Here is a 27,321-nt window from a genome sequence, read left to right on the forward strand (position 1 = left end):
ATACAGGGGTTATAAGAGCTGCTAAAAACATATGAACTAGCAATCCAATAAAAGTTAACGTCTATGATAAGTAACTGAAAATATTATTATCTCCTTATAATAGTCATTCTCTGAAACTCTGCAAACAGAAAAGACAGAAGTAAGACTAGAGGGTACAACTTACCTTAAGATCATGAAATTGACCTTGAGCTAGGAGTAAATATTGATATAATATCCTACAGGAGAGTTTATAAGTCTTATCAGGAATATGAATTACTGACACCATGGAAATCTAAAACAGAAATTGAACACCAGTCAGTATTTGATTTCCTTATATTATTTCACAGATATGAGAAAAATATTTCTCAAATAAAAATAAGAGGTTGATAAATTAGAAAACTTATAGTAATATCCTTAAATCTAAATCACTAGAACCCAGTTATATATATTTTGCCAGAGTTACTTTACTTATCCTCAAATTCACAAATTTAATGTCATCCCAACAAAAATAGCAATTAGTTTTTCATATAGCTACATGAGTTGACTCTACAATTAAAATAAAACGTAAGAGCTAGGAAAATACTGGAAAGAAAGCTATGAGAGGGACTAAGTTCAGTCAGATGTTAAAACATACTACAAAGCCTCTAAAATTTTAAAGCACACTACAAAGCCTCTAAAATTAAAACAGTGTGGTACTGGCACATGAAAAGATAGCTGGGTGGAACAGAATAAACAGTCCACAAACAGACTTAACCATATATGCAGATATAAAGGTTACATTTTAAATAACTAAACAAAGAGAGTCTTTGTAATAATAAAAAGTACTGGGGCAACTGGATAGCTGTTTGGGAAAACAAAATTAGACTCATGATTGTAAAAAATAAAACTATACAAGTACTAGGGAAAAAACATGAATTTCTTTATAGTTTCAGTGTAGAAAAAGACTTTCTATGACTCCAACCTAGAGGCAGATAAATATGACAAATATAACTACATAAAAAAGTAAAATTTGCATGACATAAAACACTATTAAGTAAAGCCAAAGGACATATGACAAGTTGAAATACATATTCACAATATATATCACAGATATAAGTTAATCTCCTTAACTTATAAAGAACTTTTAAAAAATTGAAGAAAAAGTGAATAAAAATTCTATACAGAAATAGGGCAAAGACATGAACAGATAATTTACAGAAAGATAAAACATGGTCCTTAGCCATATTAAAAGATGTTCAGTTTCACTTATAATATGATAAATGCAAATTGAAACTTCACTGAGATATCATTTCTTGCTCATCAGATTAACAAAAATTGAATAGCTTATCAGTACACTCTATGGAGAAACCATCATATACTGCTGGAGGAAATGTGTTTTTTAAAAAAATACAATTCCAAAGGAACAACTCCATTGGAGGGGAATTTGGCAGTAGGTAACAAGATGACCCTCATTTACTTAGCCTTCAACCACATAACCTCACCAATATTAAACTACAGACACACAAATTATCCAGTGCAAGATTATTTGTTATTACAGAATACTGGAAACCACCTGAATGTCCAACCACAGGAGATTGGTCAAATAACTATGGCATTAATGCATATATACCCTACATACAATAGAGTGCTAGGCAGCTGTTTTAAAAAAAAAATGAGGAAGATCTCTATGAACTGATCTGGAGTGATTTCCAGGAGATATAAAGTAAAAAAAGTGAGAACATGCATAGTGTAGTGTTTCCTACTTTTTACATAAGAAAGAAGGGACAATGAAAATAGATAGATATCTATATTTTCTTACCATTAGAATAAGAAACATAGGAAGGATAAGCCAGAAAACAATGAACTTGGGGATGAAAGCATCATCTGAGTATACCTCTTTACGTAGGTTTTTCACTTTTGCGAGAACTAATCCGAGGAATTTATGGACACTGTTTTTGACGATAAATCCTCAGTTTGGGGTAGGAAGTAAGGAAAGGGTAGTTTGAGGACTTAAATAATCAAATTCAGTAATGAATTATAAACCACTGGGAGGAAAAGGAATTTATGAAGCTGTGAGATAACAAATAGATAATTAAAGAGATAAATCAGAGGTCTCTTACTTGTAATAGAAGGCAGAGGGCTGAATGCAGGGCTGAAGCTGGAAAATAATCATTTTGCAACCATCATGGTGAAGATGAACTCTGATAAGAATCATTAATGGATATTAAATCCAAGGGGAGATTTTGATAAAGAACAAGATATTTGTATGGTCTTAAAGTGCCTTTTCACACACTGCCTATTATTTGCAAGGAAAGGAGAAAAAAAAAAAAGGAAACAATGGGAAATTAGATAATACCTTGACTGAGAGATCAAAATTAACATCGCCAATGAGGGAAAAGAACCTCCCATTCTTCTATAGGCAATGCTCTGAAAAGCAAACATTATCACCTGCCTGGTACACTGGCTGAAAATGCTTAACTTCAATCTAATCATGATGAAACATCAGACAAAATGAGGAACGTCCTGTTTTACAAAAACAGTGTATGCATGTGACTGTACTCCTCAAAAATGCTAATGTCATAAAAGACAAAAAAAAGGCTATGGAAATGTTTCAGGTTAAAGTAGGTTAAAAACACATGACAAATATAATTTTTGACTCTAAACTACAATATGTACTGGAAGGAAAGACATGTTGTAAATAATACTGTTAGATAGGCTGACAAATTGGAATGCAGGTAATAGACTGGATAAAGTATTGTATCAATGTTAGATTTATAAAGTAGATAACTACATCATAGTTACTTAAGAGAAGACACTTATTATTAGGAAACACACACTGAAGTACTTGGATGTAAAGAATCATCATGTATACAACTTATTCTCGATTCATTAAAATATATATATATACATATACATACATGTTGTTTGTTGGTGTTTTTAGCCACCAAGTCATGTCTGACTATTCTGCAAACTTATGGACTCTAGCCCGTCAGGCTCCTCTGATTATGGCAAGAATACTGGAGTGGGTTGCCATTTTCTTCTCCAGCAGATCTTCCCAACCCAGGGATCAAACCTGCATCTCCTGCATTGGTAGGTGGATGCTTTACCACTGAGCCACCATGTAAGCCCATATATACATATACATATGAGCAAGTAATGAAAATGGGGCAAATGTTAACAATTAGATCTGGGTAAAGGGTGTATTAAAAGATGCTTACTCCTTGGAAGAAAAGTTATGACCAACATAGATAGCATATTCAAAAGCAGAGATATTACTTTGCCAACAAAGGTCCATCTAGCCAAGGCTATGGTTTTTCCAGTGGTCATGTATGGATGTGAGAGTTGGACTGTGAAGAAAGCTGAGCGCCAAAGAATTGATGCTTTTGAACTGTGGTGTTGGAGAAGATTCTTGGGAGTCCCTTGGACTGCAAGGAGGTCTAACCAGTCCATCCTAAAGGAGATCAGCCCTGGGTGTTCTTTGGAAGGAATGATGCTGAAGCTGAAACTCCAGTACTTTGGCCACCTCATGCGAAGAGTTGACTCATTGGAAAAGACTTTGATGCTGAGAGGGATTGAGGGCAAGAGGAGAAGGGGACAACAGAGGATGAGATGGCTGGATGGCATCACTGACTCAATGGACGTGAGTCTGAGTGAACTTCGGGAGTTGGTGATGGACAGGGAGGCCTGGCATGCTGCAATTCATGGGATTGCAAAGAGTCGGACACGACTGAGCGACTAAACTGAACTGAACTGAGAGATAAGAGATGGAGAAGCTAGGATTAACAGGAAGGAAAGGAGGGAGCCTGCTGATAAGAACAGAGGACGCAGAGAAGGACCCAGGCAGGTAGGTACAAAGAAAGAGAGAACAGGATGGCTGACCCATAGAGCCAGTACCCAGCTGCCCTGTGGGAATAAGCCTCCCCCGAGCACTACAGGGCCAGGAGACTTCACTCCAGTTGGACCAGGGGTGTGAGAGCAAATCTTTCCCCATTTACAGTGCCACTGAACTTTACACTGAGAAGTGGTTAAAATGGTCAGTTTTATATGTATTTCACCACACACACACACACACATACTCCTCTGTTCAGATGGAGGAGGAAAGTTAGAAAATAAGGAAGAGTTTGAGAATTCATGTTGACAAAGAGCAGCAGCAGTGAGGGGGAAAGGAACCACAGGGAAAGCTGAGAAGAAGGTGACAGGTGTGACCTGTCACCAGTAATAGGGGAGCTTAGAAGAGATGGGGGGCAGAGGGACACGGTGGAGAGAGAAGGGCTATCTTGCCCAGGTAGGCAGGGTAAAGGACAGAAAGGCTGGAAATACGAAGCACCCACCTCAGCATATCTTATTTCCTTCAGTGGAGAAGAGAGGAGGGCCACAGGAGCACGAAGGGAGACAGAGACAAGAGCTCTTCTGTAGACTCTCCAGGAGCTTAGCTGTGGGGCTGTAAGTGGCTCGCTAACATTGATTGGTATGACTTTTTTTTTTTTTCACTGAACAAATTTACTGAGTACCCACTGAATTCTAGGTACTGTTAGGTCCTGGAAATAAACTGGTTAGTATGACTTTTATTTGGAAAAAACAAACTGACTTCAGGTCAGTGGAACTTCAAATTAATATCCTCCTTCAAAAAAACTACACAGGCATAACTACACTGAGCAGGGTCTACATCTCCCAGTTAGGGTCTGCACCTTCCAAAGCTCAATGCATGCTTGTTTCATGGAGATAATCCTGGTAAACCAAAGGATGCTGGCACAGGACTACAAAGGCTCAAAATCAAGCCCTGGTTCCATCTCTTATTTCATGAATGGCTGGGATTTTTCTTCAAACTCTTTCAGTGTTTATAAGAAGGATATTTGCCCTAACATACAAGGTTGTTGGAAGGAATAAATAAGTCACTGGTGGTGAATGTACTTTGTATGTTACAAAGTGTCATAAAAAAGTTACCGTATGTGTATTAATCAATATATCTATTTCAAGCGCTTCAGAAAAGTAGCAAATTGGTTATAAAAGCATTCTCATCATGATAAGATTTTACCAAAAGTTTATTTCATGCACCACAAGCTTCTACTGTACTTAGAGGAATGTCAGGCTCAGGGCCTTTTAGGTCTCTAACATGCTTTTATCTTCCTAATCGGGATAAACTACTGGACTAAACTGTGGTCCACTGGAGAAGGGAATGGCAAACCACTTCAGTATTCTTGCCTTGAGAACCCCATGAACAGTATGAAAAGGCAAAATGATAGGATACTGAAAGAGGAACTCCCCAGGTCATTAGGTGCCCAATATGCTACTGGAGATCAGTGGAGAAATAACTCCAGAAAGAATGAAGGGATGGAGCCAAAGCAAAAACAATACCCACCTGTGGATGTGACTGGTGATAGAAGCAAGGTCCGATGCTGTAAAGAGCAATACTGCATAGGAACCTGGAATGTCAGGTCCATGAATCAAGGCAAATTGGAAGTGGTCAAACAAGAGATGGCAAGGGTGAACGTCGACATTCTAGGAATCAGCGAACTAAAATGGACTGGAATGGGTGAATTTAACTCAGATGACCATTGTATCTACTATTGTGGGCAGGAATCCCTCAGAAGAAATGGAGTAGCCATCATGGTCAACAAAAGAGTCTGAAATGCAGTACTTAGATGCAATCTCAAAAATGACAGAATGATCTCTGTTTGTTTCCAAGGCAAACCATTCAATATCATGGTAATGCAAGTCTATGCCCCAACCAGTAATGCCGAAGAAGCTGAAGTTGAACGGTTCTATGAAGACCTACAAGACCTTCTAGGACTAACACCCAAAAAAGCTGTCCTTTTCATTATAGGGGACTGGAATGCAAAAGTAGGAAGTCAAGAAACACCGGGAGTAACAGGCAAATTTGGCCTTGGAATGCGGAATGAAGCAGGGCAAAGACTAGTAGAGTTTTGCCAAGAAAATGCACTAGTCATAGCAAACACCCTCTTCCAACAACACAAGAGAAGACTCTACACATGGACATCACCAGATGGTCAACACCAAAATCAGATTGATTATATTCTTTGCAGCCAAAGATGGAGAAGCTCTATACAGTCAGCTAAAACAAGACCAGGAGCTGACTGTGGCTCAGATCATGAACTACTTATTACCAAATTCAGACTTAAATTGAAGAAAGTAGGGAAAACCACTAGACCATTGAGGTATGACCTAAATCAAATCCCTTATGATTATACAGTGGAAGTGAGAAATAGATTTAAGGGCCTAGATCTGATAGACAGAGTGCCTGATGAACTATGGAATGAGGTTCGTGACATTGTACAGGAGACAGGGATCAAAACCATCCCCATGGAAAAGAAATGCAAAAAGCAAAATGGCTGTCTGGGGAGGCCTTACAAATAGCTGAGAAAAGAAGAGAGTGAAAAGCAAAGGAGAAAAGGAAAGATATAAGCATCTGAATGCAGAGTTCCAAAGAATAGCAAGAAGAGATAAGAAAACCTTCTTCAGTGATCAGTGCAAAGAAATAGAGGAAAACAAACGGGAAAGACTAGAGATCTCTTCAAGAAAATTAGAGACACCAAGGGAACATTTCATGCAAAGATGGGCTCGATAAAGGACAGAAATGGTATGGACCTAACAGAAGCAGAAGATATTAAGAGATGGCAAGAATACACAGAAGAACTGTACAAAAAAGATCTTCACAACCCGGATAATCACGATGGTGTAATCACTCATCTAGAGCCAGACATCCTGGAATGTGAAGTCAAGTGGGCCTTAGAAAGCATCACTACGAACAAAGCTAGTGGAGGTGATGGAATTCCAGTTGAGCTATTTCAAATCCTGGAAGATGATGCTGTGAAAGTGCTGCACTCAATATGCCAGCAATTTTGGAAAACTCAGCAGTGGCCACAGGACTGGAAAAGGTCAGTTTTCATTTCAATCTCAAAGAAAGGCAATGCCAAAGAATGCTCAAACTACCGCACAATTGCACTCATCTCACATGCTAATAAAGTAATGCTCAAAATTCTCCAAGCCAGGCTTCAGCAATACGTGAACCGTGAACTTCCTGATGTTCAAGCTGGTTTTAGAAAAGGCAGAGGAACCAGAGATCAAATGGCCAACATCCGCTGGATCATGGAAAAAGGAAGAGAGTTCCAGAAAAACATCTATTTCTGCTTTATTGACTATGCCAAAGCCTTTGACTGTGTGGATCACAATAAACTGTGGACAATTCTGAGAGAGATGGGAATCTCAGACCACCTGACCTGCCTCTTGAGAAATCTGTATGCAGGTCAGGAAGCAACAGTTAGAACTGGACATGCAACAACAGACTGGTTCCAAATAGGAAAAGGAGTATGTCAAGGCTGTATATTGTCACCCTGCTTATTTAACTTCTATGCAGAGTACACAATGAGAAAAGCTGGACTGGAAGAAACACAAGCTGGAATCAAGATTGCCGGGAGAAATATCACCTCAGATATGCAGATGACACCACCCTTATGGCAGAAAGTGAAGAGGAACTCAAAAGCCTCTTGATGAAAGTGAAAGAGGAGAGTGAAAAAGTTGGCCTAAAGCTCAACATTCAGAAAACGAAGATCATGGCATCTGGTCCCATCACTTCATGGGAAATAGATGGGGAAACAGTGGAAACAGTGTCAGACTTTATTTTTCTGGGCTCCAAAATCAGTGCAGATGGTGACTGCAGCCATGAAATTAAAAGACTCTTTCTCCTTGGAAGATAAGTTATGACCAACCTAGATAGCATATTCAAGAGCAGAGACATTACTTTGCCAACTAAGTTCCGTCTAGTCAAGGCTATGGTTTTTCCTGTGGTCATGTATGGATGTGAGAGTTGGACTGTGAAGAAAGCTGAGCACCCAAGAATTGATGCTCTTGAACTGTGGTGTTGGAGAAGACTCTTGAGAGTCCCTTGGACTGCAAGGAGATCCAACCAGTCCATTCTGAAGGAGATCAGCCCTGGGTGTTCTTTGGAAGGAATGATGCTAAAGCTGAAACTCCAGTACTTTGGCCACCTCATGCGAAGAGTTGACTCACTGGAAAAGACTCTGGTGCTGGGAGGGATTGGGGGCAGGAGGAGAAGGGGACGACAGAGGATGAGATGGCTGGGTGGCATCACTGACTCAATGGATGTGAATCTGAGTGAATTTCGGGAGTTGGTGATGGACAGGGAGGCCTGGCGTGCTGCGATTCATGGGGTCGCAAAGAGTCGGACACGACTGAGCGACTGAACTGACTGAACTGACTGGACTAAAGAAATAGCACATAATGAGAAAAGATGATTACAATAATTACTTAAAATATAGGGACCAAAGACATATAAGATGTAGGTGCAACAGGGGCTGTGATGGAAACAAGATGACTGCAAGCACACAGAGAAAAGAGTGGACACTGTCTTAAAATGGAGCCCTTCAGATCATTACAATAGTTATTTATCTGGTGCTAAAAATGCCAGGAATAAACATTCTCCCTAACAGCCTTCTTCTATGTGGCAAATACCACAGAATACAGAATGAGGAAATTAACATAATTCAACTCTGTCTTTTATTTTCTAAATATAATCATATTCCTGCAACCCATATGGGAAACCACAAGTCACATTCTGAAGAAGCAATACACATAAAAAAACTCTTACAGGAGTACTTCCCGTACGTTCATTTTCCAAGAAAAATGTGTCCAGGCCACAGAAATTAAAATAAATCTTATTCTAGCTCACCAGATAATTAAGACCCATCAATCAAATCACTTAAAAGTAATGCTTCCAGAATTTTAAAATTACTTACAATGTCATAAATTTCTCGGTCATCCTTATCAGCTAGGGTCAACAGCGCTACCAAAGGATAGCGAGATCTCGGCACTGTACCAAAGTCTTCAATTTTAGTATCTCTTGGTAACTGGCAATATATTTCTTCTTTGCTATCCTTTTTAATACTTTTTGAAGATGTAAAGGTAAATTGCCACTATAACCAAAAAATACGGTATACCAAAAGGAGTAAAAACTTAGCAATGCAATTTTATTCATAGAAAGTTTTAAGTCTAAAATTTTCATGTGCTAATGGATGTATCAAATAAAAGGATACAAATACTGCTCTTGATAGAGATATTCACTATACAGAGCATCTTCTAATGCTCGTGGAGTGCTTATTCGGAAGCAATAAAAGTGCTTCTGCAGAGCTTCATATAATTTTTGAACACTGCACCCCCAGTAACATGTAAGGAGGCTATCTTCAAGGCAATCTGTTGTCAAAGTTATGCCAGCTGTAGAAAACAAATGAGACAAAGAGAAGAAAATTACCTAATGTAATTTCTATTACAATTATACACAGTGAGTAACAAAAGCTTCCTTTTGGATGCTGGCCAGGCTCATGGCAGTTAAAGGAACTCATTAAAGGGTATGTGTCTATAAATGAAGGAAATGGTCTCTGAAACAAAAGATATAAAAACTTCAATGTCTACACAATTTTGAAGTGCTCTCAGTAATATTTCATACTTAGCCTTGGAAGTTATAATTTTTTTTGTGACTTCAAGACTCTGCCCACACAGATTTAAAAGACTGAAATATAGTTCCCTATTGATAACCTACTGCTCTAACAGTATATATAATCCTCACTACGAGAACTAATAGAGCTGTCTCCCAAAGTGCAGGTGTACAACCCATGGGGGCCACAAGATGATCAGCAGAATAGAAAAAACATTAAAAAGAAATTGAGCTGTATTAATACGAACACACTCAGTGACAACACTAATATACTCTTGTCATCCAATTAATGTCCCATGTAATACGCAAAATATGAGGAAAGAGTGGAGATTCCAAAACATGGAGGGTTGACAGTGATGCCCTCACTCATTTGCTTATTGCCCTCACTTATTTGCTTTCAGCATAATAGAAGATATTATAATTTAAGTAAACCTGATTATGTAAGTTATAAGTGAACATACAATTATCTTTTCTAAATTTAAGTTTTTTTATTGGAGAGTAATTGCTTTATGCACATACAACTATCTTATGTAGTTTTACCTATTAACACTTACATAGGACTGTATGCCAGCTGTATGATTTTTTTCCCCTTGCCCATGGCAGTTGTAGCAATATCAAGTTCAAGGGCAGCAACATTCACTTCTCATACTGTTGACAGTGCAAGCTGCAACGTCTAGTGCTCAGTGGCCACGGCATACTTACCAGAGCAAAAGGGTATGGTTTTGGTCATTGTTCCTGGCTGAACAGCTTTGGTATCTGATTCTGGCTCTCCAAACCTACTGGCAATTCTGTAAACTATGCAATGTCCTTTTATTGGAATCATTTCTGTTGTTTGTAAATAGGAATTTTTATTGATGCATTATCTATTTCTTAAAGGGTGAGCTCCTTGGGGAAGGAGCTACATAGACACAAGCAGCTGATCTAGAGGACATCAAAAACTGAGTTTTTCATTTTTCTTCTCAGTTTAGTAGCGTCTACACACAGGCTCAGATTCTGAATATGTACAGTAGCAGCAACATAGAGCAATTTCTAATCATAGTTAAGCAAAAATCTTAATTGGCAGGAATTTCACATAGGTAATTGGAACAGAATTTGATTTCAAATTTTTATATAATTCCAAACATCAGGTATTGATTCAAGAATAGAAAATTCAATTAGCTATGTTTTTCAACTAGCTATTAAGCAGCTGAAGAAAAACATTCCATTAATACAAATTACATACATATATTAAAATCACACATATTTTCCTCTGTTTCACCTAAGAACCACACTACATGAAGCAAGATAAAAAATCTGGAAGTAGACAGGAGAGGAAAAAACAGAAAAGGCATATTAAAAAAAAAAGTAGAAAAAGGAAAAAATGGAACCTAGAAAAGAATTTCTTAATATATTACTAGCAAAAATGTGAAAAGATATATGTTTACAGCCCTGCTGCTGCTGCTGCTGCTAAGTCACTTCAGTCGTGTCTGACTCTGTGCGACCCCATAGATGGCAGCCCACCAGGCTCCCCCGTCCCTGGGATTCTCCAGGCAAGAACACTGGAGCGGGTGGTTATATCAAAATGCTGAAAGCCACACAAAGAGATTAAATGAATAAAATATGGAACACTTTATAATGAAGTACTATGACTCTTTAAAAAGAATTGAGTCATATCATAATATCTGTATATACTACCGACTCTTTGTGACCCATGGACTGTAGCCAGCCAGGCTCCTCTGTCCATGGAATTCTCCAGGCATAAGTACTGGAGTGGGTTACCATTCTCTTCTCCAGGGGATCTTCCCAACCCAGGAATTGAACCCAGGTCTCCCACACTGCAGGCAGATTCTTTAGTCTGAGCCACCAGGGAAGCCCAACAAACTACTTACTGCTTCTCTAACATATTTTTCTGCTTATATCTCAGTGCTATGCTCATGCTTCTCCTTCTACCTAGAAGTTCTTCCAACCTCCCTAAATAAACACCTACTTATCTCAAGACTCTACTCTAAAAAGAAATGAAAAGAAAGAAAGTGGGTGGGGGAAGAAAAATAAGAGACAGACAGAACATTTCTCTTTGGGAAGCTTTTCCTGCATACACCTCCTGAAACTTGACCCTTTCTTTCGTTTACTCCAGTGTTTCCTAGATAATGGGCTTCCCTGGTGGCTCAGACAGTAAAGCGTCTGCCTGCAATGCGGGAGACCCGGGTTCAATCCCTGGGTCGCGAAGATCCCTGGAGAAGGAAATGGCAGTCCACTCCAGTATCCTTGCCTGGAGAATCCCATGGACGGAAGAGCCTGGTAGGCTATAGTCCACGGGGGTTGCAAAGAGTCAGACAAGACTGAGCTACTTCACTTTACTTTCCTAGATAATCTTGCAGACAACTTATCTTCCCAAGTACAGAAACAAACAACTACCATGCATTGTTACTACCACGTATTGTTACCATTTAATATCAAAATACCAGAATTTCAGATGAAATGATGGTTGTTCTTCAGGAGGGTAGCAACGTTAATTAGCTCTACTTCTCCTCCATTGCTTTGCTTTTCTCTCTACACTGAAGACCAATGAAAATAGCATAGCATCCTAAAAAGATGTCTCTTATTAACTCCTGTGACACTTTATCCTTCTCGTATAAATGCCTTCATTTACTAGTTGATAACCTCCTTAGGAGCAAGATTTGTGAATTACTAGTTGCTGTGTCTCAGGTATGTGGCATAGCTCCTAGAACAGAATAGGTGCTCAACAAATGTTTACTGGGTCTGAGGAAGAGAAAGCAATAGAGAAAGAAAATTAAAGGGCTAAGAAAGGGTCACAGAAAGAGAAAAATCTTTGGAAAATAGCCACCAACTTGTAATTGAAGCTGAAGATGGATTGGTGATCTCTAAGCCAAAAGGATTCTTGACTTGTCTCATTTGTTTTTTGAAAACTCTTGTGTTGAACTGGGTCTCTTCTGAATTTCTCAGAATTACTGGAACATCCCAACCAAACCTGAAGAAAGGTAAAAATAAAATAAAGCATAACTTTAACAAATACTGATACTTTCTGTGATATGTAAAGTATTTTGTATTTTGTCAGTTACTCCTTTTAACCTAAGTATCAGAAAATTTACATTATATTGAAGAAGTAATCCAAAATTAAGAGAGATTAGATATTCCATAGAATTGGAATATATTGTTCACCTGGCTGAATCAACATACTCCTGAAAACAAAGATTTCTATTGTTAATTATTGTTGATTACAAAGGAGTTCCATGATTATAACCAAAATGTACCTAATACAATAGCAAAAATATGATAGGATTACTGAACTTCTAAATGATATAAAAAGTAAATATATATTTAATATGTAGACTATTTGATATTATTTAAGGGACAAAAGAATTTTAAACACTAAATATAGCCCTTCGTTAATATAACATATTCTCTACTTTTAAATTTCATGTAAAAATGTGATAAAGAACAAACTTAGAGGGAAAATGGAATGCATAAATTCAATTCCTTATAATGGTAGAAAGAAGATAAGTTTACTCAGTTTAAACAAAACAACTAAAAATGAAAACACATTAGTTAAACCAGGGGACTTTAGTTTAAGATAGCACAGTTACTTTAATACACTGTTTTCTCTCCAAACACTTAGCAGTGACATATTAAGAAAAAGAAAAATCAAAAGGAGCCCACTGAAATGAGTAAACAAATAGTGGTTTAGTCACTGTTTAAACAAAGCAATCCTACCACTCAACAATGAAAAGGAAACAACCATGTGGATAATTCTCAAAAACATACTGTGCTAGAGAAGCCTTACATAAAAAAGTGTATGCTCTATGATTCCATAATAGGAAAGCCTACAGTAGGAAAAACTAATTTATGGTAGAAATAAAAAACAGAACAATGGCTGCTTCTAGGGGATAGCAGTATGAACTGATTGGGAAAGGGTGTGAGCAAACTTTATCTGGTGATGGTAAAGTCATATATCTTGGTTGAGGTTTGAGTTGCATACAGATGTTTGATAACATTTAAGATTTGTACATTTCGCTGTATATTGCTTCAAAAGAAAATAAAAGAACTACAAACAAAAACAAATATTCAACTCTAGATAGCAATATGCAATGCTTTAATACTTATAGATGAAGAGTACAAACTTACTTTGAAGTTTCAAGAAATTAACATGAACTGATGGGTAGATAGAGGAATGGATGGATAGATACATATGTAATAAAGACATTATAATAAATTGTTGATTGTAGAACCTAAGTGATGGGTATATGTGTGTTCACTATGTATTCTTTTAAGTTTTCTGTATGTTTGAAAATGTTAATTAATAAGTTTTAATAAAATAAAAGAGTCATAGCTGAGTTAAAAGATGGATCTTTATGCATCTGAAAAGAAAAAATAAAGTAATGAATAAGACTGATACCATGGTTTGATATGTTCTGAGTCTGGCAGCAGGCAGTGGCCAACTAAGCCTTCTCACAGATAGAGGGCCTTACAGGTTGTCCACTCAAGACAAAGGCCAGAGCCAGGTTCACACCTTGAATCCAGGAACTGGGTTAGGGCAATATCAATATGGAACAGAATTGTCATTGTAAGACCCAGTTCTTCCTGAGGGGGTCTAGGAATCTGGTTAAACAGCAAGGATGAGGACACAGGAAGTGGGCAGGGGACTTCCACTAAAATCCAGGCTGCAAGCTAAAATTTCAAAATCATAACTCTAATACTAAGAGAAAGCCAGTAAAATTAGCAAATGGAACAAAATTTCACTCCAGATGATTCTAATTTTATAGAATGTTGGATAAGCTTGTTCTATTCCTGCCTTAAAGAGCTAAAAAGCAAGTCTCTAACAGATCAAAGCATTCCAGGTAAGTTAACTAAATCCCAAAACAAAGTTCAAGAATATTCATATGAATACAAAATATCTAATACCCACTAAGGTAAAATTCACAATGTTTAGCGTTTAATAAAACTTCACAGGCATGCAAAGAAGCAGGAAAATATGACCCAGAATGAGCAGAGAAACTAATGAACAGATCCCAGGGATGGGACAGATACTGGGATTAGTATTAATAGATCCCAGGGATGGGATAGATATTAGGATGAGTAGACAAGGGTATCAATTGTTATCACCATACTCCACGTGTCAAGAAAATAAGTAAAGATTGTGCTACAGTATAGAGTCAAGGATGATACAGAAAAGATTCCAATCCATCTCTGAAAATGAAAAATACACTGGATGGGATTAGCGTAGACACCCCAGGTGGCTCAGTGGTAAAGAATCCACCTGCCAATGCAAAAGACACAGGTTTGATCCTTGGTTCAGGAAGATACCGAGAGAAGGAAATGGCAACCCACTCCAGTATTCTTGCCTGGGAAATCCCATGGACAGAGGAGCCTGGCAGCCTACAGTCCCTGGGGTTACAAAGAGTCAGACACAGCATAGCAACTAAACAACCACAGATATCACAGGACAAAAGATTAGTAAATGTGAAGATATAGCAACAGAAGTTATCCAATATGAAACACAAAAGAAAAAAGGCTGAACAAAAAACCAAAACATCAGCGAGCTGAGGGAAAAGTTCAAGCAGTCTAATATACACGTAACTGAAGTCTGCAGAGGAAGGGAAGAGACAACACAAGAAAACTGCAAACAAATATCTCTCAGGAACATAAATACAAAAATCCTTAACAAAATTTTAGCAAATTAAATCCAACAGTATATGAGGTTAATATTCAAGAATGCAAGGTTTATCTCAAGAATGCAAGGCTGGCTTAACATTACATTAGAAATATAATATAATATACCATATTAAAAAACTAAAAAAGGAAAACCATATAATCTTTTCAATACAGAAAATACACTCAATACATGCAGAAAAAGTGTTTGCTAAAATCCAATGTCTAGTCCAACAAGTACCATCGGGAAACTAGAAATGTGGAAAAAGAACTTAACCTGATAAAGGGTGGCAATAAAAAAAAGGATAGCTAACATCATACTTAATTAAAAACTGCTTTCCTCCTAAAGTAAGGAACAAGATATTTAACAGCCATGTGTCCTTAAGCAATCACTCCAACTCTATGTAACTGTTTCGCCACCTGTAAATGTTTATAACAGGGCTTGGCATTATGGAAGTGCTTGCAATGGTAATCTTGATGATGGAGTGGACTTATGGGTTGGCAGAGAGAAAACACAAATCCAGTAACTTCTCTTTGATCCTCAGAATCAGTTACCCCACCGCTTTTGACTTCACTGCTCATTGTTGCCCCAAGGCCCTTTAGAGGTCAAGTCAGGCATGTGAAGTGGTAGGACACAAGATATAATCTTCCTGTGACAGTCAAAACACCTTCTCTTTCTTACTAACATCCTATAGAGTGAAAAAAAGCAAAGAAAAAAAAACCACTCTACACATCAGTTCAGTTCAGTCACTCAGTCGTGACCCCATGGATTGCAGCATGCCAGGCTTCCCTGTTCATCACCAACTCCCAGAGCTTGCTCAAACTCATGTCCATTGAGTTGGTGATGCCATCCAACCATCTCTTATCCTCTGTCATCCCCTTCTCCTCCTGCCTTCAATCTTTCCCAGCATCAGAGTCTTTTCAAATGAATCAGTTCTTCGCCAGGTGGCCAGAGTATTGTGCTTCAGCTTCACATTAGTTCTTCCAATGAATATTCAGGACTGATTTCCTTTAGGATGGACTGGTTGAATCTCCTTGCAGTCCAAGGGATTCTCAAGAGTCTTCTCAGTTCAAAAGCAACAATTCTTTGGTGCTCAGTTTTCTTTACGGTTCAACTCTCACATCCATAAATCACTACTGGAAAAATCATAGCTTTAACTAGAAGACTCTTTGTCAGCAAAGTAACATCTCTGCTTTTTAATATCCTGTCTAGGTTAGTCCTAGCTTTTCTTCCAAGGACCAAGCGTCTTTTACTTTCATGGCTGCAGTCACCATCTGCAGTGATTCTGGAACCCAAGAAAATAGTCTGTCACTGTTTCCACTATTTCCCCATCTATTTGCCATGAAGTGATGAAACCAGGTGCCATGATCTTAGTCTTTTGAATGTTGAGTTTTACCCAGCTTTTTCACTCTCCTCTTTACTTTCATCAAGTTCTTCTTCACTTTCTGCCATAAGGGTGGTATCATCTGCATATCTGAGGTGATTGATATTTCTCCCAGCAATATTGACTCCAGCTTGTGCTTCCTCCAGCCCAGTGTTTCTCATGATGTACTCTGCATATAAGTTAAACAAGCAGGGGGACAATATACAGCCTTGACATACTCCTTTCCCAATTTGGAACCAGTCTGTTGTTCCACATCCAGTTCCTAAGGCCCACTTGACTTCACACTCCAGGATGTCTGGCTCTAGGTGAGTGATCACACCATTGTGCTTATCTGGGTCATTAAGATCTCTTTTGTATAGTTCTGTATATTCCTGCCACCTCTTCTTAATATCTTCTGCTTCTGTTAGGTCCACACTCCAGGATGTCTGGCTCTAGGTGAGTGATCACACCATTGTGCTTATCTGGGTCATTAAGATCTCTTTTGTATAGTTCTGTATATTCCTGCCACCTCTTCTTAATATCTTCTGCTTCTGTTAGGTCCATACCGTTTCTGTCCTTTATTTTGCCCATTTTGCATGAAATGTTCTCTTGGTATCTCTAATTTTCTTGAAGAGATCTCTAGTCTTTCCTATTCTATTTTCCTCTATTTCTTTGCATCAATCACTTAGGAAGGCTTTCTTATCTCTCCTTGCTATTCTTTGGAACTGCATTCAATTGGGTATATCTTTCCTTTTCTCCTCTGCCTTTAGCTTCTCTGCTTTTCTCAGCTATTTGTATGGCCTCCTCAGACAACCATTTTGCCTTTTAGTATTTCTTTTTCTTGGGAGATGGTTTTGATCACCGCCTCCTGTTCAATCCATAGTTCTTCAGGCACTCGGTCTATCAGATCTAATTCCTTGAATCTGTTTGTCACTTCCACTGTATAATCATAAGGGATTTGACTTAGGTCATACCTAAATGGTCTAGTGGTTTTCCCTATTTTCTTCAATTTAAGTCTGAATTTTGCAATAATTCTGGCCCCTTCCTCATTATTTAATTCTCCCTAACTCATCCCACCATGTTTTTTCTTTACCCACACTGCCTGACTCTAACTACATTACCAGCAGTAAAAGCGAGAATTTAGATCTCATCGTGTTCATTTCTACTGTAGGTTCAAGTACTGTATTTTGGGTATTTTATAACCCTGTGCCTAAAAATTTCAATTAAAGAACGCTTTAAGGTATAAGAGCCAGAAACTCCAAAAGGCAAAGCTTTAGGGAAATATCTGGAAGCAGCCCACTGTGAGCATGATATTCCTTTGTGAAAAGCTTTTTATATTTCATAATGTATCTGCTTTTAATATAAAACTATTTCTCCAAATATTTACATAAATCAATACTGTTAGAGGTTACACCATGTCTGCTCTGTGCCTATACACCCCAGAATGAAACAAATAATTTGACATGTAAACGCTGCTTCTGTTTAAGCATGCCTACCCAAGGCTGCTTGGCACAACATCACATCAACAGTTGGCAAAGTACATCTACTATTAAAAGAAATTCCTTTCTCTAGATTTTTAATTTCTTTCCCTCATGCTTAATCTCGGGTCTACATTTTCAGTCCTTGATTTAACGTCTTTTAAAATTGTTGTTATAAATGTTGCTCAATATTCAGCCTTTTTATCTGATACAACCTTTTTATTGCAAAGGATAACATACCTATAAAAAGGTACACCAAGTACTTTTTTGAATAACAAAATAATTGTTATTCAAGTTAAGAACCAAACAATATCCTCAGAAAGTCTCCTGTGTCACCTCCCATGTACTACCCCTTCCTTCTCTGTCTTGACCTCAAGTACTATAATTTAGTTGACCTGTTTTTGAACTTTTATATAGGTGGAAGCATGCTGTGTATACTTTTATTTCCTATTCTATCACATTGCATTGAAGATTCATTTTTGCATCCATACTTACTGCACTGTTGTGGCTATATAGTATTCTATCGCAAAAATATGCCATGATCTGCTTACACATTCTACTCTTAATGGACATTTCAGTTGTTCTCACATTTTGGCCATTAGGAGTATTGCTTATATGAATATTTTCATAACAGGTTCTCAGTGTATATATGTAAATGCATTCCTCTTAGGAACGGAGTCTCTTGACCAAAAGGTCTGTGCTTCAACTTTGGAGGATAATGTTAACAACTATTCTATATGGTTATAGAACCATATAGAGTTATACTCCACCAGCAATGAATGAGGTCCCCCCTTGCTCCATATCCTTGCCAAAACATTATTAGCCATCTTGGTAGGTGTATGGTGGCACTGAATTATGGTTTTAATTTATATTTTCCTGAAGACTAATGATATGGAGCACTTTTTATGTTTATTGCTACTTGGATATCCTCTTTTGGGAAAGCCCTTTCATATCCTTTCCCTACTTTTCTACTGGTTTGTCTTTATTTGTCTTGTTTATAGAAAATTCTTTATATGGTATGAATATTAGTCTTTTACTTGCATATATCTTCAGCCCCTCTATACCTTGCTTTTTCACATACATAATGGTATCTTTAGATGAACAGGGTTCTTAATTTAAAAGCTATTAATCTTTTCCTTTAAGGTTGATGTTTTTGCTGTTTGACTTTTCATTACTGCTTTATATGAATTATGTCTTAACACTGCTACACTTCTAAATTAAAATCTCAGACATTTTCACATTCCTATCCCCTTAGAGGAGTCAGTAAAGCATAGCTAGAGTGGCCAGGGCTTAGTCAAGGCGCTGAGTCCTTATTTGACTTTGCCAGCCCTGTTCCCCTGATATCCTCATGCTTTGAGGGGAAAACAGGGGGCTAGGCGAGCAGAATTCACTGTGTGACAGAGTGACATCATAGCCCGACCACATCTCTTGTCCTAAACATTATGCTTAATGAGTCTAAGATCACGTCAGCCGACACCCTGGTGACACATGTCGAGCTTTCAGCCTAGAATAATCCTCAACCTTTTCATATACATGACCTATGATGAATTTGCTCTTTTTTGCACAAAATTTCCACAACTTCCACAGTTTAAACTTATTTGATGTGGGCCAATATTTCTAGCTTAATGTATTACTCAAAGGTAACATGCAGAAATGATTTAGAATAAGGTTAAACACTGGAGACTGGCTATTCATAACTGGTGTTGACAATTCATAATTCATAATTGGTGTTGACAATTGGTTCTGTAAAATACTAGTATTTAGACCCAGTAATGTATGGGCCTCTGGCCACCATCCTTACATCTGGTCTTTTCCACATTTTTAGTCAAAAATCTGAATAAAGACATTGATGCCTGGTATCAGATCATGGTTGATATGATTTTAGAAGATATAATGAAATATAAAACTGACAAATTTTCTTTTCAATCAAATTGCAATAAAGACATTGATATGTAGTATCAGATCATAGCTGGCACAATTTTAGAAGAAATAGTAAAATATAAAACTGACAAATTTTCTTTTCAATCAAATTGCATTTTTATTTTTTTCCACTCAAAGTCATTTTGACAACTCTTAATAATGGAATGCTAACTAAATAAATGTTTCTTAACATTCACTACTTTCTCTTTTATATAAATCCAGCCCCCCCCACCACCTTTTTATTTCCATTAAGAGAACTTTCTAAAGAGAGAGAGGGAGAGAATTTTCCAATGTTTTTACTATTATAATTTCATACTTAATCCTCCTGGAATTTTCAATAATTCCAGTTTTTCCCATTTCTAAAGTGTTTGCTGCACTTTCATACTGCTTAAACTTCCAGCACAGTGGTAACCTGGGGACTTCCGATTCAGTCCATGCTTTTTCACAGTGCCCATCCACTGTCTTACCCTGTACACACTTCCTAAGCTTCCTGTCAGCTGCTGAATCAATAGAACTGACCTCCTTTTCTTGTTGGAGTCTCACAGAGTCCCTCATGAATAAAAGTTACTTTGAGGAGAAAGTTTCAAGTTCCGAAAGTAAACACATTTATCACTCCTTCAGACTTGAGTGCTAAAGCCAGTTAGAAAACTTAGCTGTTAATCTGGGGGTGAGGGCGCTTCTCTTCTGTGACATCTTGCACACTGGCCCACTGGGTCAGGATATATCAATAAAAAACTTTCATCGGGAAATCCTTGGAGAGGAGGAGGGTTGTGCCTGAGCAAATTTGAGTCAAGGTATTCAATCTCTAAAATTCTGTGCCTTTAACTGTAAAAAGAAGGGTTAGAATAAGTTATCTTAAGTCCCTATTAAGGTCTGAAATGCCATTTCTAAAAGTTTTTTCTTCTAAATTGTTCCAAGGAATTTCTTCCCAGCAGAAGTGTCACATATCTTGTACCCTAAGCAAATACAAAATAATGTTATATTCTTTTCCTAAGAGGGATTCCGCAATGGCTCAGTGGATAAAGAATCCATCTGCAATGCAGGAGACACAGGTTTGATTCCTGGGTTGGGAAGATCCTTTGGAGGAGGGCATGGCAACCCACTCTGGTATTCTTGACCGAAGAATCCCATGGACAGAGGAGCCTGGTGGGCTACAGTCCGTGGGGTCGTATGATTGAAGCAACTGAACATGCACCTTATCACCAACCTCATCACACACACACACAACCTGCTGCATTCGACACGTGAGATAAGAAACAGTCAAGGTCAGTATCTCAGGCAGGGTTGGCAGGAGACAGAAAACCACATCAACATTTTAGAAAAGAATTTAATATAAAGAATTATTAACCAAGTACTGGAGGACAGTCAAGGCAAGAAGGGGACACTAAGGTATCCCAGCAAGAAGCAGTTATCCATCCTAAGGCTAAGGAAACAAAAGGAAGCGTGGGGATTACTACAGCTAGAAGCTGGGAGAAGGAATCCCCCAGAGCTGGATCCAGACCTCTGTAGTAGGAGTGCTGGCCAGCTGGTACTGATATTTCTGAAGGAGTGCAGTAAGCCTGATTCTTGGTGTGAGGAAAAGTTGAAAACTAAAATAAACTGCTGCTTCACAGGCCAGGGTGATGCCAGTAGTGCAGGAATGCAGACCAGGAAAAGGAAGCAAATGGTTAACAGGAAGTCCCTTCCTCCTTTACCAGCCTTCCAGACTCTTTCTAGGATGAGATGGTTGGATGGCATCACCGACTCGATGGACATGAGTTTGAGCAAGCTCTGTGAGTTGGTGATGGATAGGGAAGCCTGGCATGCTGCAGTCCACAGGGTCGCAAAGAGTCGGATACAACTGAGCGACTGAACTGAACTGGCAGAGCCTAACAGGGAGCAAACTAGCATAAGAGAAATAGCTTTGCAAAGTCCCAGCTCCAGAATCAAAAGCAGAGTACAGAGAGTGCGTCTGCAGCTGAGAGACAACAGACTTTGAGAAGACCTGACGGAAGATTCGCAGTGCCCTTGGGGCAGTACTTAGGAGACAGAGACCTTCCTCAAGGGGACCTGACCTCACCGTCAAGCAGGGGCTCCAGCTCTACGGATTGACTTAGATTTGAAAAGTAGGCCAAAGGTCATAACTCCTCACTATGACAAGTCAGGTTTCTAGTTCCAGCCTGGAGTTTCTCATTCTGTGTACTTGATGTAGGACTTAGGAGGCCACCTCTCTATTTTATTCCTAAGGACGCGCTAATCCATTAGCCACTGGATCCTTGTGGGCCAAATCATTCTCTGCATTGTCCTCCACTGCCCGTTAGGGGACAGAAGTCCACGTTGACTCTTGTGGTTATGTGTTGTCACTTCACTTCAGATCAGGAGGTCCACCCGAATGGCAGCATCTCCCACATCATAAAAGCCCTACAGTGGACAGGCACCAGAGATGTTTAAGGCCGCCAGTCTCTCCTTAGCGCCCTTGTGAAACGTGTCTTCCAGGTCATGCTGAAGGATGCAGTCAGAGGTAGGTGTGCAGGTGGCACATAAGAAATCCAGTCCAAGATTCCTATCTTCCTAAGCCTCCAGATTTCCTCTTCATTATGCCAGGCAAGTTCTAGCATCTCAACTTTATTAAATATAGGGCAGCTCTTAGTCCAAGTTTCAGTCAACCTTATACAAGTTAACACTTAAAAGTCAGAATTTTTAAAGAATACATCCAGATCAATAAATGTAACTTGATCCACTGTTACATTCTATCCTCCTTGCCCTAATCTATTTACACTTCATTCCCACACATACTTCCCAAATTTGCATGGATACAAATTAGCCAACTTTTGTTATTCTTTTAGAGGCTTGGTTCTTTCTAACTAGGTCAGGTTTTTGTCCCTGTTCTGTGGAACATGAAGAGATCTGGGCCTAGCGACAAATGGTTACAGAGGTAGGTTTTGAGTATAGACATCGTTTGCAAAGCAGCTGCCCTATGAGAGGTATTACAGGATCTTCAAGCAAGAGAAGGCCCAGTTTTCTCAGACATGGAAAGCAAGCTGCTTCCATCGACAAGGGAGGCACACACAGAGTGACCGGGGTTTCAAGATTCTCAACTCTATCAACTGCATTTAGATATTGCCATTCCAAGTTTCAGGGCTCTGACTCGTTCCTAGTCAGTGTCCTAAACAGGACTATGTAATTCTAATACCAGCACAATTAAAACTGTGTAGCTTTGTGGCTACAGGAAGTAAAGAGCTTTAGCATCATAAAAACTCTGATTCTCTGACTGACTTGATCTGAGCGTTTAAAGACATGAACATGTCATTTCCTTTCTGCAAGTGCTCCAGTGGCCCCACGAGCAACCATCCCACCCTTCCCCCAGTCTCTGCAGTATCACTGCTGCCATAACGGTCATGTACTTCAGCCACTTGGTCCCCCAAGGCACTTAGCTTCAGAAATCATTAATTGTAAGCAAATAAAGGCAGTAAGCTGATTAATCATGATGCCAATCCATACCATGGATTACTAGAATCTTATTTCCCATTGGCAAGCAGCTGAAGAAATGACCAAACCCAAATCCGATCCTTAAAGGATTTCCCCCCTGGATCCCATTCTGAGTAACAAATTCTTAATCAATATATTAATATTTATCAGTCCAATCAAGGGACCAAAGCCACACCAGCATTTTAACAGATAATTTAATATAACAATTTGTTAGCCAGATGTTGAAGAACTGAAAAAGCAAAAGGGAGACACTGAGTATCACAGAATTAGTTACAGTGGGAAGCAACTATCACTCCTGGGACACAGAACAGAGCAAAGAGGATTCCTACTGCTTAGAGATTTGGAGGAAAGACCTCGGAGCAACTGGGACTCGGATCTGAGGAAGATGTACTGAAATCTTTGCAGGGGTATAATGAGGCTAGTTCTAAGAGCATAGAAAACTATAAACTGCGACCCACTGTTAAGGCCAGAGGGAGGCACCATGGCTGTGGTGAGACAGAGGAGGAAAATAATCAAACAGGAAGCAGCAAGTCCTTCTGTCCTCCTCTAGCCTTCTACTCCCTTCCCCTACTGGCAAAGCCTCATGGAAGCAGTGAGCGTCCAAAGAAGAAAGGTCTTTAGAGGTTCTGCCCCACAGTCACCAAGCAAAGTACAGAAGGATAATAGCTTAATAATCTGCAGTCAAGAGGAAGCAGAGAGCAACTGCAGAGTCAGGGTCACGAATTAACTGAAACTATTTAAGGATGTATATAGCACTCTGGCCTCCTTTCTGCACACTGCCTGGCAAAATAGCTAGAGCTTGATAAATCTGAGAATTAGAGCTCACAGAAACCATCATGTAGTTAAACAGAAATTCAGTACTTTCAGTTGTATTACTCTTTGCTACTGGGATTCCAACAGTCAGGTGCTTCTGTTCTTTCTCTACTTCCACACAGTGCGAAAGACAGGGAAAGGAACTAAGCAATGGGTTTTGCAAAGCACTACTGAGGTAAGAACCATGACAGAGAAGACAGATGCCCAATAGAAATTATATTGGGGGAGCTTAAAGAAAATGACAAGCAGTGAAAAAGCATAGTGGATTAATGCATTTGCCTTCTGCCTGGGAGTACTATTAGAAAATTACTTTGAGGAGCTCTAGATGGCCTTCACTGTAAACAGTAGTTTAAAATAATAATAATAAGGTTATCTACATGGGCAAAGCTAACCCATATGGAAAGAATGGCTGGATTAAGCTTAAGATGACCGGTTAGGGCCAAATCAGGATGGAAGTGACTGGCACTTATATAGTTTTGTGGCCTCAGCCATGCTTAATTCAGACTTCTCAAAGTTCTACAACTATCTGGGCCTCCATCCTTGTAAAGATAGGGAAAGTGAAGTCACTCAGTCATGTCCGACTCTTTGCGACCCTGTGGACTGTAGCCTACCAGGCTTCTCCGTCCATGGGATTCTCCAGGCAAGAATGCTGGAGTGGGTTACCATTTCCTTCTCCAGGGGATCTTCCTGACCCAGGGATTGAACCTGGGTCTCCTGCATTGCAAGCAGATGCTTTAACCTCTGAGCCACCAGGGAAAAGTCATACTTAAATGGAGTGTTTGGATAATCATTAACTTTTCAAACCAAGTCTCAAATTTGGCAAAGCCAGGATTTGAACCTGTCTGACTCCAAAGTCTATCTCTTTACCACCCCAGCATGAGGTTCTGAACTACCCTTCACTTACAGACACCACCATCACTATCAATAGGTCTTTACTCGTTTTCCTTCTCCCATAACTAAAGACAGACATCTACAATCTCTAATTAGCTGAATCAGGCCAACTGAAAATTAATTTTAAAATTATTAGGCTGATTGAAAATTAAAATTTAAGGATATTATGCAATTATCAACTGGTTACTTATTTTCCTTAATGGAGGAAAATTATACTCTTGAAGACATTAACAGTATAGCCAATAAAAATCTTGTGTTTAGACATCTCTTCTCACTTAGACAACATCTTCCTAACTCCAATTACAAACTTTCTTGAAATGAACAACAGCAAGAAATTCTGATGTGTCCAGAATATTAGATTGCGTAAAATTGGTCCTATTCTTCCCCCACCAACCAAGAAAGACTTTTATAATCTACTGCTGACAACGTGGAAAGCAGTGTGAAAATGTTAGAAACTTTACTTAGTTCCTAAAGATGGCATATTTTCAGAAATTGACAAGAGCTTGTGTTCTTTCTTTAAAGTAATCACACGTGCATGCTGGTTGCTCAGTGGTATCTGACTCTTTGTAACCTCACAGACTGTAGCCCCCCAGGCTCCTCTGTCCATGGGAGTTTCCAGGCAAGAATACTGGTGTGGGTTGCCATTTCTTCCTCCAGGGGATCTCCCATCCCAGGGGATCTTCCTCCAAGATCTCCCACATCTCCTGCGTTTCCTGCATTGGCAGGTGGATTCTTTACCACTGAGCCACCTGGGAAGGCCAAAGTAATCACATATACATGCTCAAAGGGTATTTTAAAACTCATATTACACAGCCTGCTCTATTCACTAGCATGTCTCCTCTGACCCTCTGCTCATGTAATCTCTAAAATGCCTTCTGTTCTCTACTATACACATTTAGCTCCACTTCTTTTTCAAAATACTCACTCTTTAAAATCCAGCTCATGTCTCTCTCTTCAAAGGATGGACCTGTAAGATGGTTTCAGCTAGCTATATTATAAGACAACTCTAAACATGATACAATGGCATCTCTTCGAGAGAGAAATTTTAGAATCTCTGAGCTAGAATGGCTCACAGATGAGCTAACAGTCTACTCTCCTAGTCTCCAATAAGAGAAGTGCCCTTATGCCTTAGTGTAACTTATCTCTGAGGTCTCTTCCAGCTCTAAAATTATGTCTTTATAGTTTCACCGTTCAAAAGATGTGGAATGTGTGTAGAAACCAATACATTCTCAAACGGTTCAGAGTTCAGTTGTAAGTTACGCTGGAAGATCTCACGGCAAGTCAGTTCACGTCAGAAGAGCAACGAACAACTGGGTCTACTGTCCACGTCTGAGGACTGTACCGCAGATGACGGGCTCACTCCGGGCACACAGTAGGCCCCAGATCCGGACAGAAGCCTGTTGGACAGCCTCTCTATCCTCACACCAAGACCAAGCCCTTACTGGCTGCTTTATCACCTAGACAAAAGCTGGGTAAAATACCTCAATCCTGCACCATCCCCAGATACCCGCAGCGACGGGGATCGGAAGATGATACAGGGCAGTGATGCGGGTAGGTGTCCACCTTGTTTTCCTCCTGAGCCAGTGGGAGCCCTGAGCACTGGCTCTCCGACAGCCCCAGTCCAGCAGTCACCCTGCAGCCCGCTGCTACTCATCTCCCTGGCTGTCCGCCCCGACGCCACTTGCCCATAGCCCTGGGGACTCTTACCATCCCAACACCAGGCCGGTGGTCACGATGAAGCAGGTAAAGACCACCGCGATGTAAAAAAGAGGCGAGTACTCATAGAGCGTTACGAGAAACACCGCAGCCATCAGGATCTCCTAAGCTGAGCTGGGCTCCTGCCGGCCAGCCCAGCCTAGCTCAGCCGGGCCCTCTCCGCCAGCGTAAAAGCCACTACGGTGCCCCGGAGCGGACAAACTTTGTAGATCCGCACTAGCCTAGCACTCCAGCAGGCTAGAGGTAGCGGTAGCCTCGCCGGGAGCGGGAGCCTGCGTGCCAATCACGGGGTCGCCTGCAGGGCTCGCCCCGCCCCTCCCTCTCCAGTGCCGAGTTACCGGCTTCGCCGAGGGGCGGGGCCCAGACTCGCCCCGCCCCCGGCTCCCGGGTTTGATATCCAGCGGGCGTATTCTTTGGCTGTTTGTCCTAGCGGTCCACGGTTTTCTGCGGCAAAGTCGGAAGAGATATTAGTGCGGACTCCGTCCAAGACTCAGGTAGGGTGTTTTGATGCCAGAGAGAGGAGACTCAGCCCGAAATCCACGTCACAGAGCGTAAATCCTGAGATCCTGCCTATTACATCTGAGAGATGTGGCAGGAA

At 39.7% G+C, this 27,321-nt stretch overlaps 1 protein-coding gene across 1 annotated transcript in view; it reads right to left on the minus strand.

The window, feature by feature from the left end:
- CGRRF1 (cell growth regulator with ring finger domain 1) overlaps window positions 1-26,843 on the minus strand; it is a 28,286-nt gene extending 1,443 nt beyond the window's left edge. The window contains exons 1-5 of the mRNA XM_068965833.1: window positions 26,715-26,843; window positions 12,256-12,395; window positions 9,030-9,207; window positions 8,733-8,880; window positions 164-271 (exon numbers count right to left, since the gene is read on the minus strand). Of these exons, the coding sequence (XP_068821934.1) occupies window positions 164-271; window positions 8,733-8,880; window positions 9,030-9,207; window positions 12,256-12,395; window positions 26,715-26,818 (678 nt within the window). The 5' untranslated portion in view covers window positions 26,819-26,843. The remainder of the gene's footprint in view (window positions 1-163; window positions 272-8,732; window positions 8,881-9,029; window positions 9,208-12,255; window positions 12,396-26,714) is intronic.
- Window positions 26,844-27,321: the final 478 nt, after the last annotated feature.

Source organism: Capricornis sumatraensis, chromosome 2, assembly GCF_032405125.1.
Source record: "Capricornis sumatraensis isolate serow.1 chromosome 2, serow.2, whole genome shotgun sequence".
Taxonomy (NCBI): Eukaryota; Metazoa; Chordata; class Mammalia; order Artiodactyla; family Bovidae; genus Capricornis; species Capricornis sumatraensis.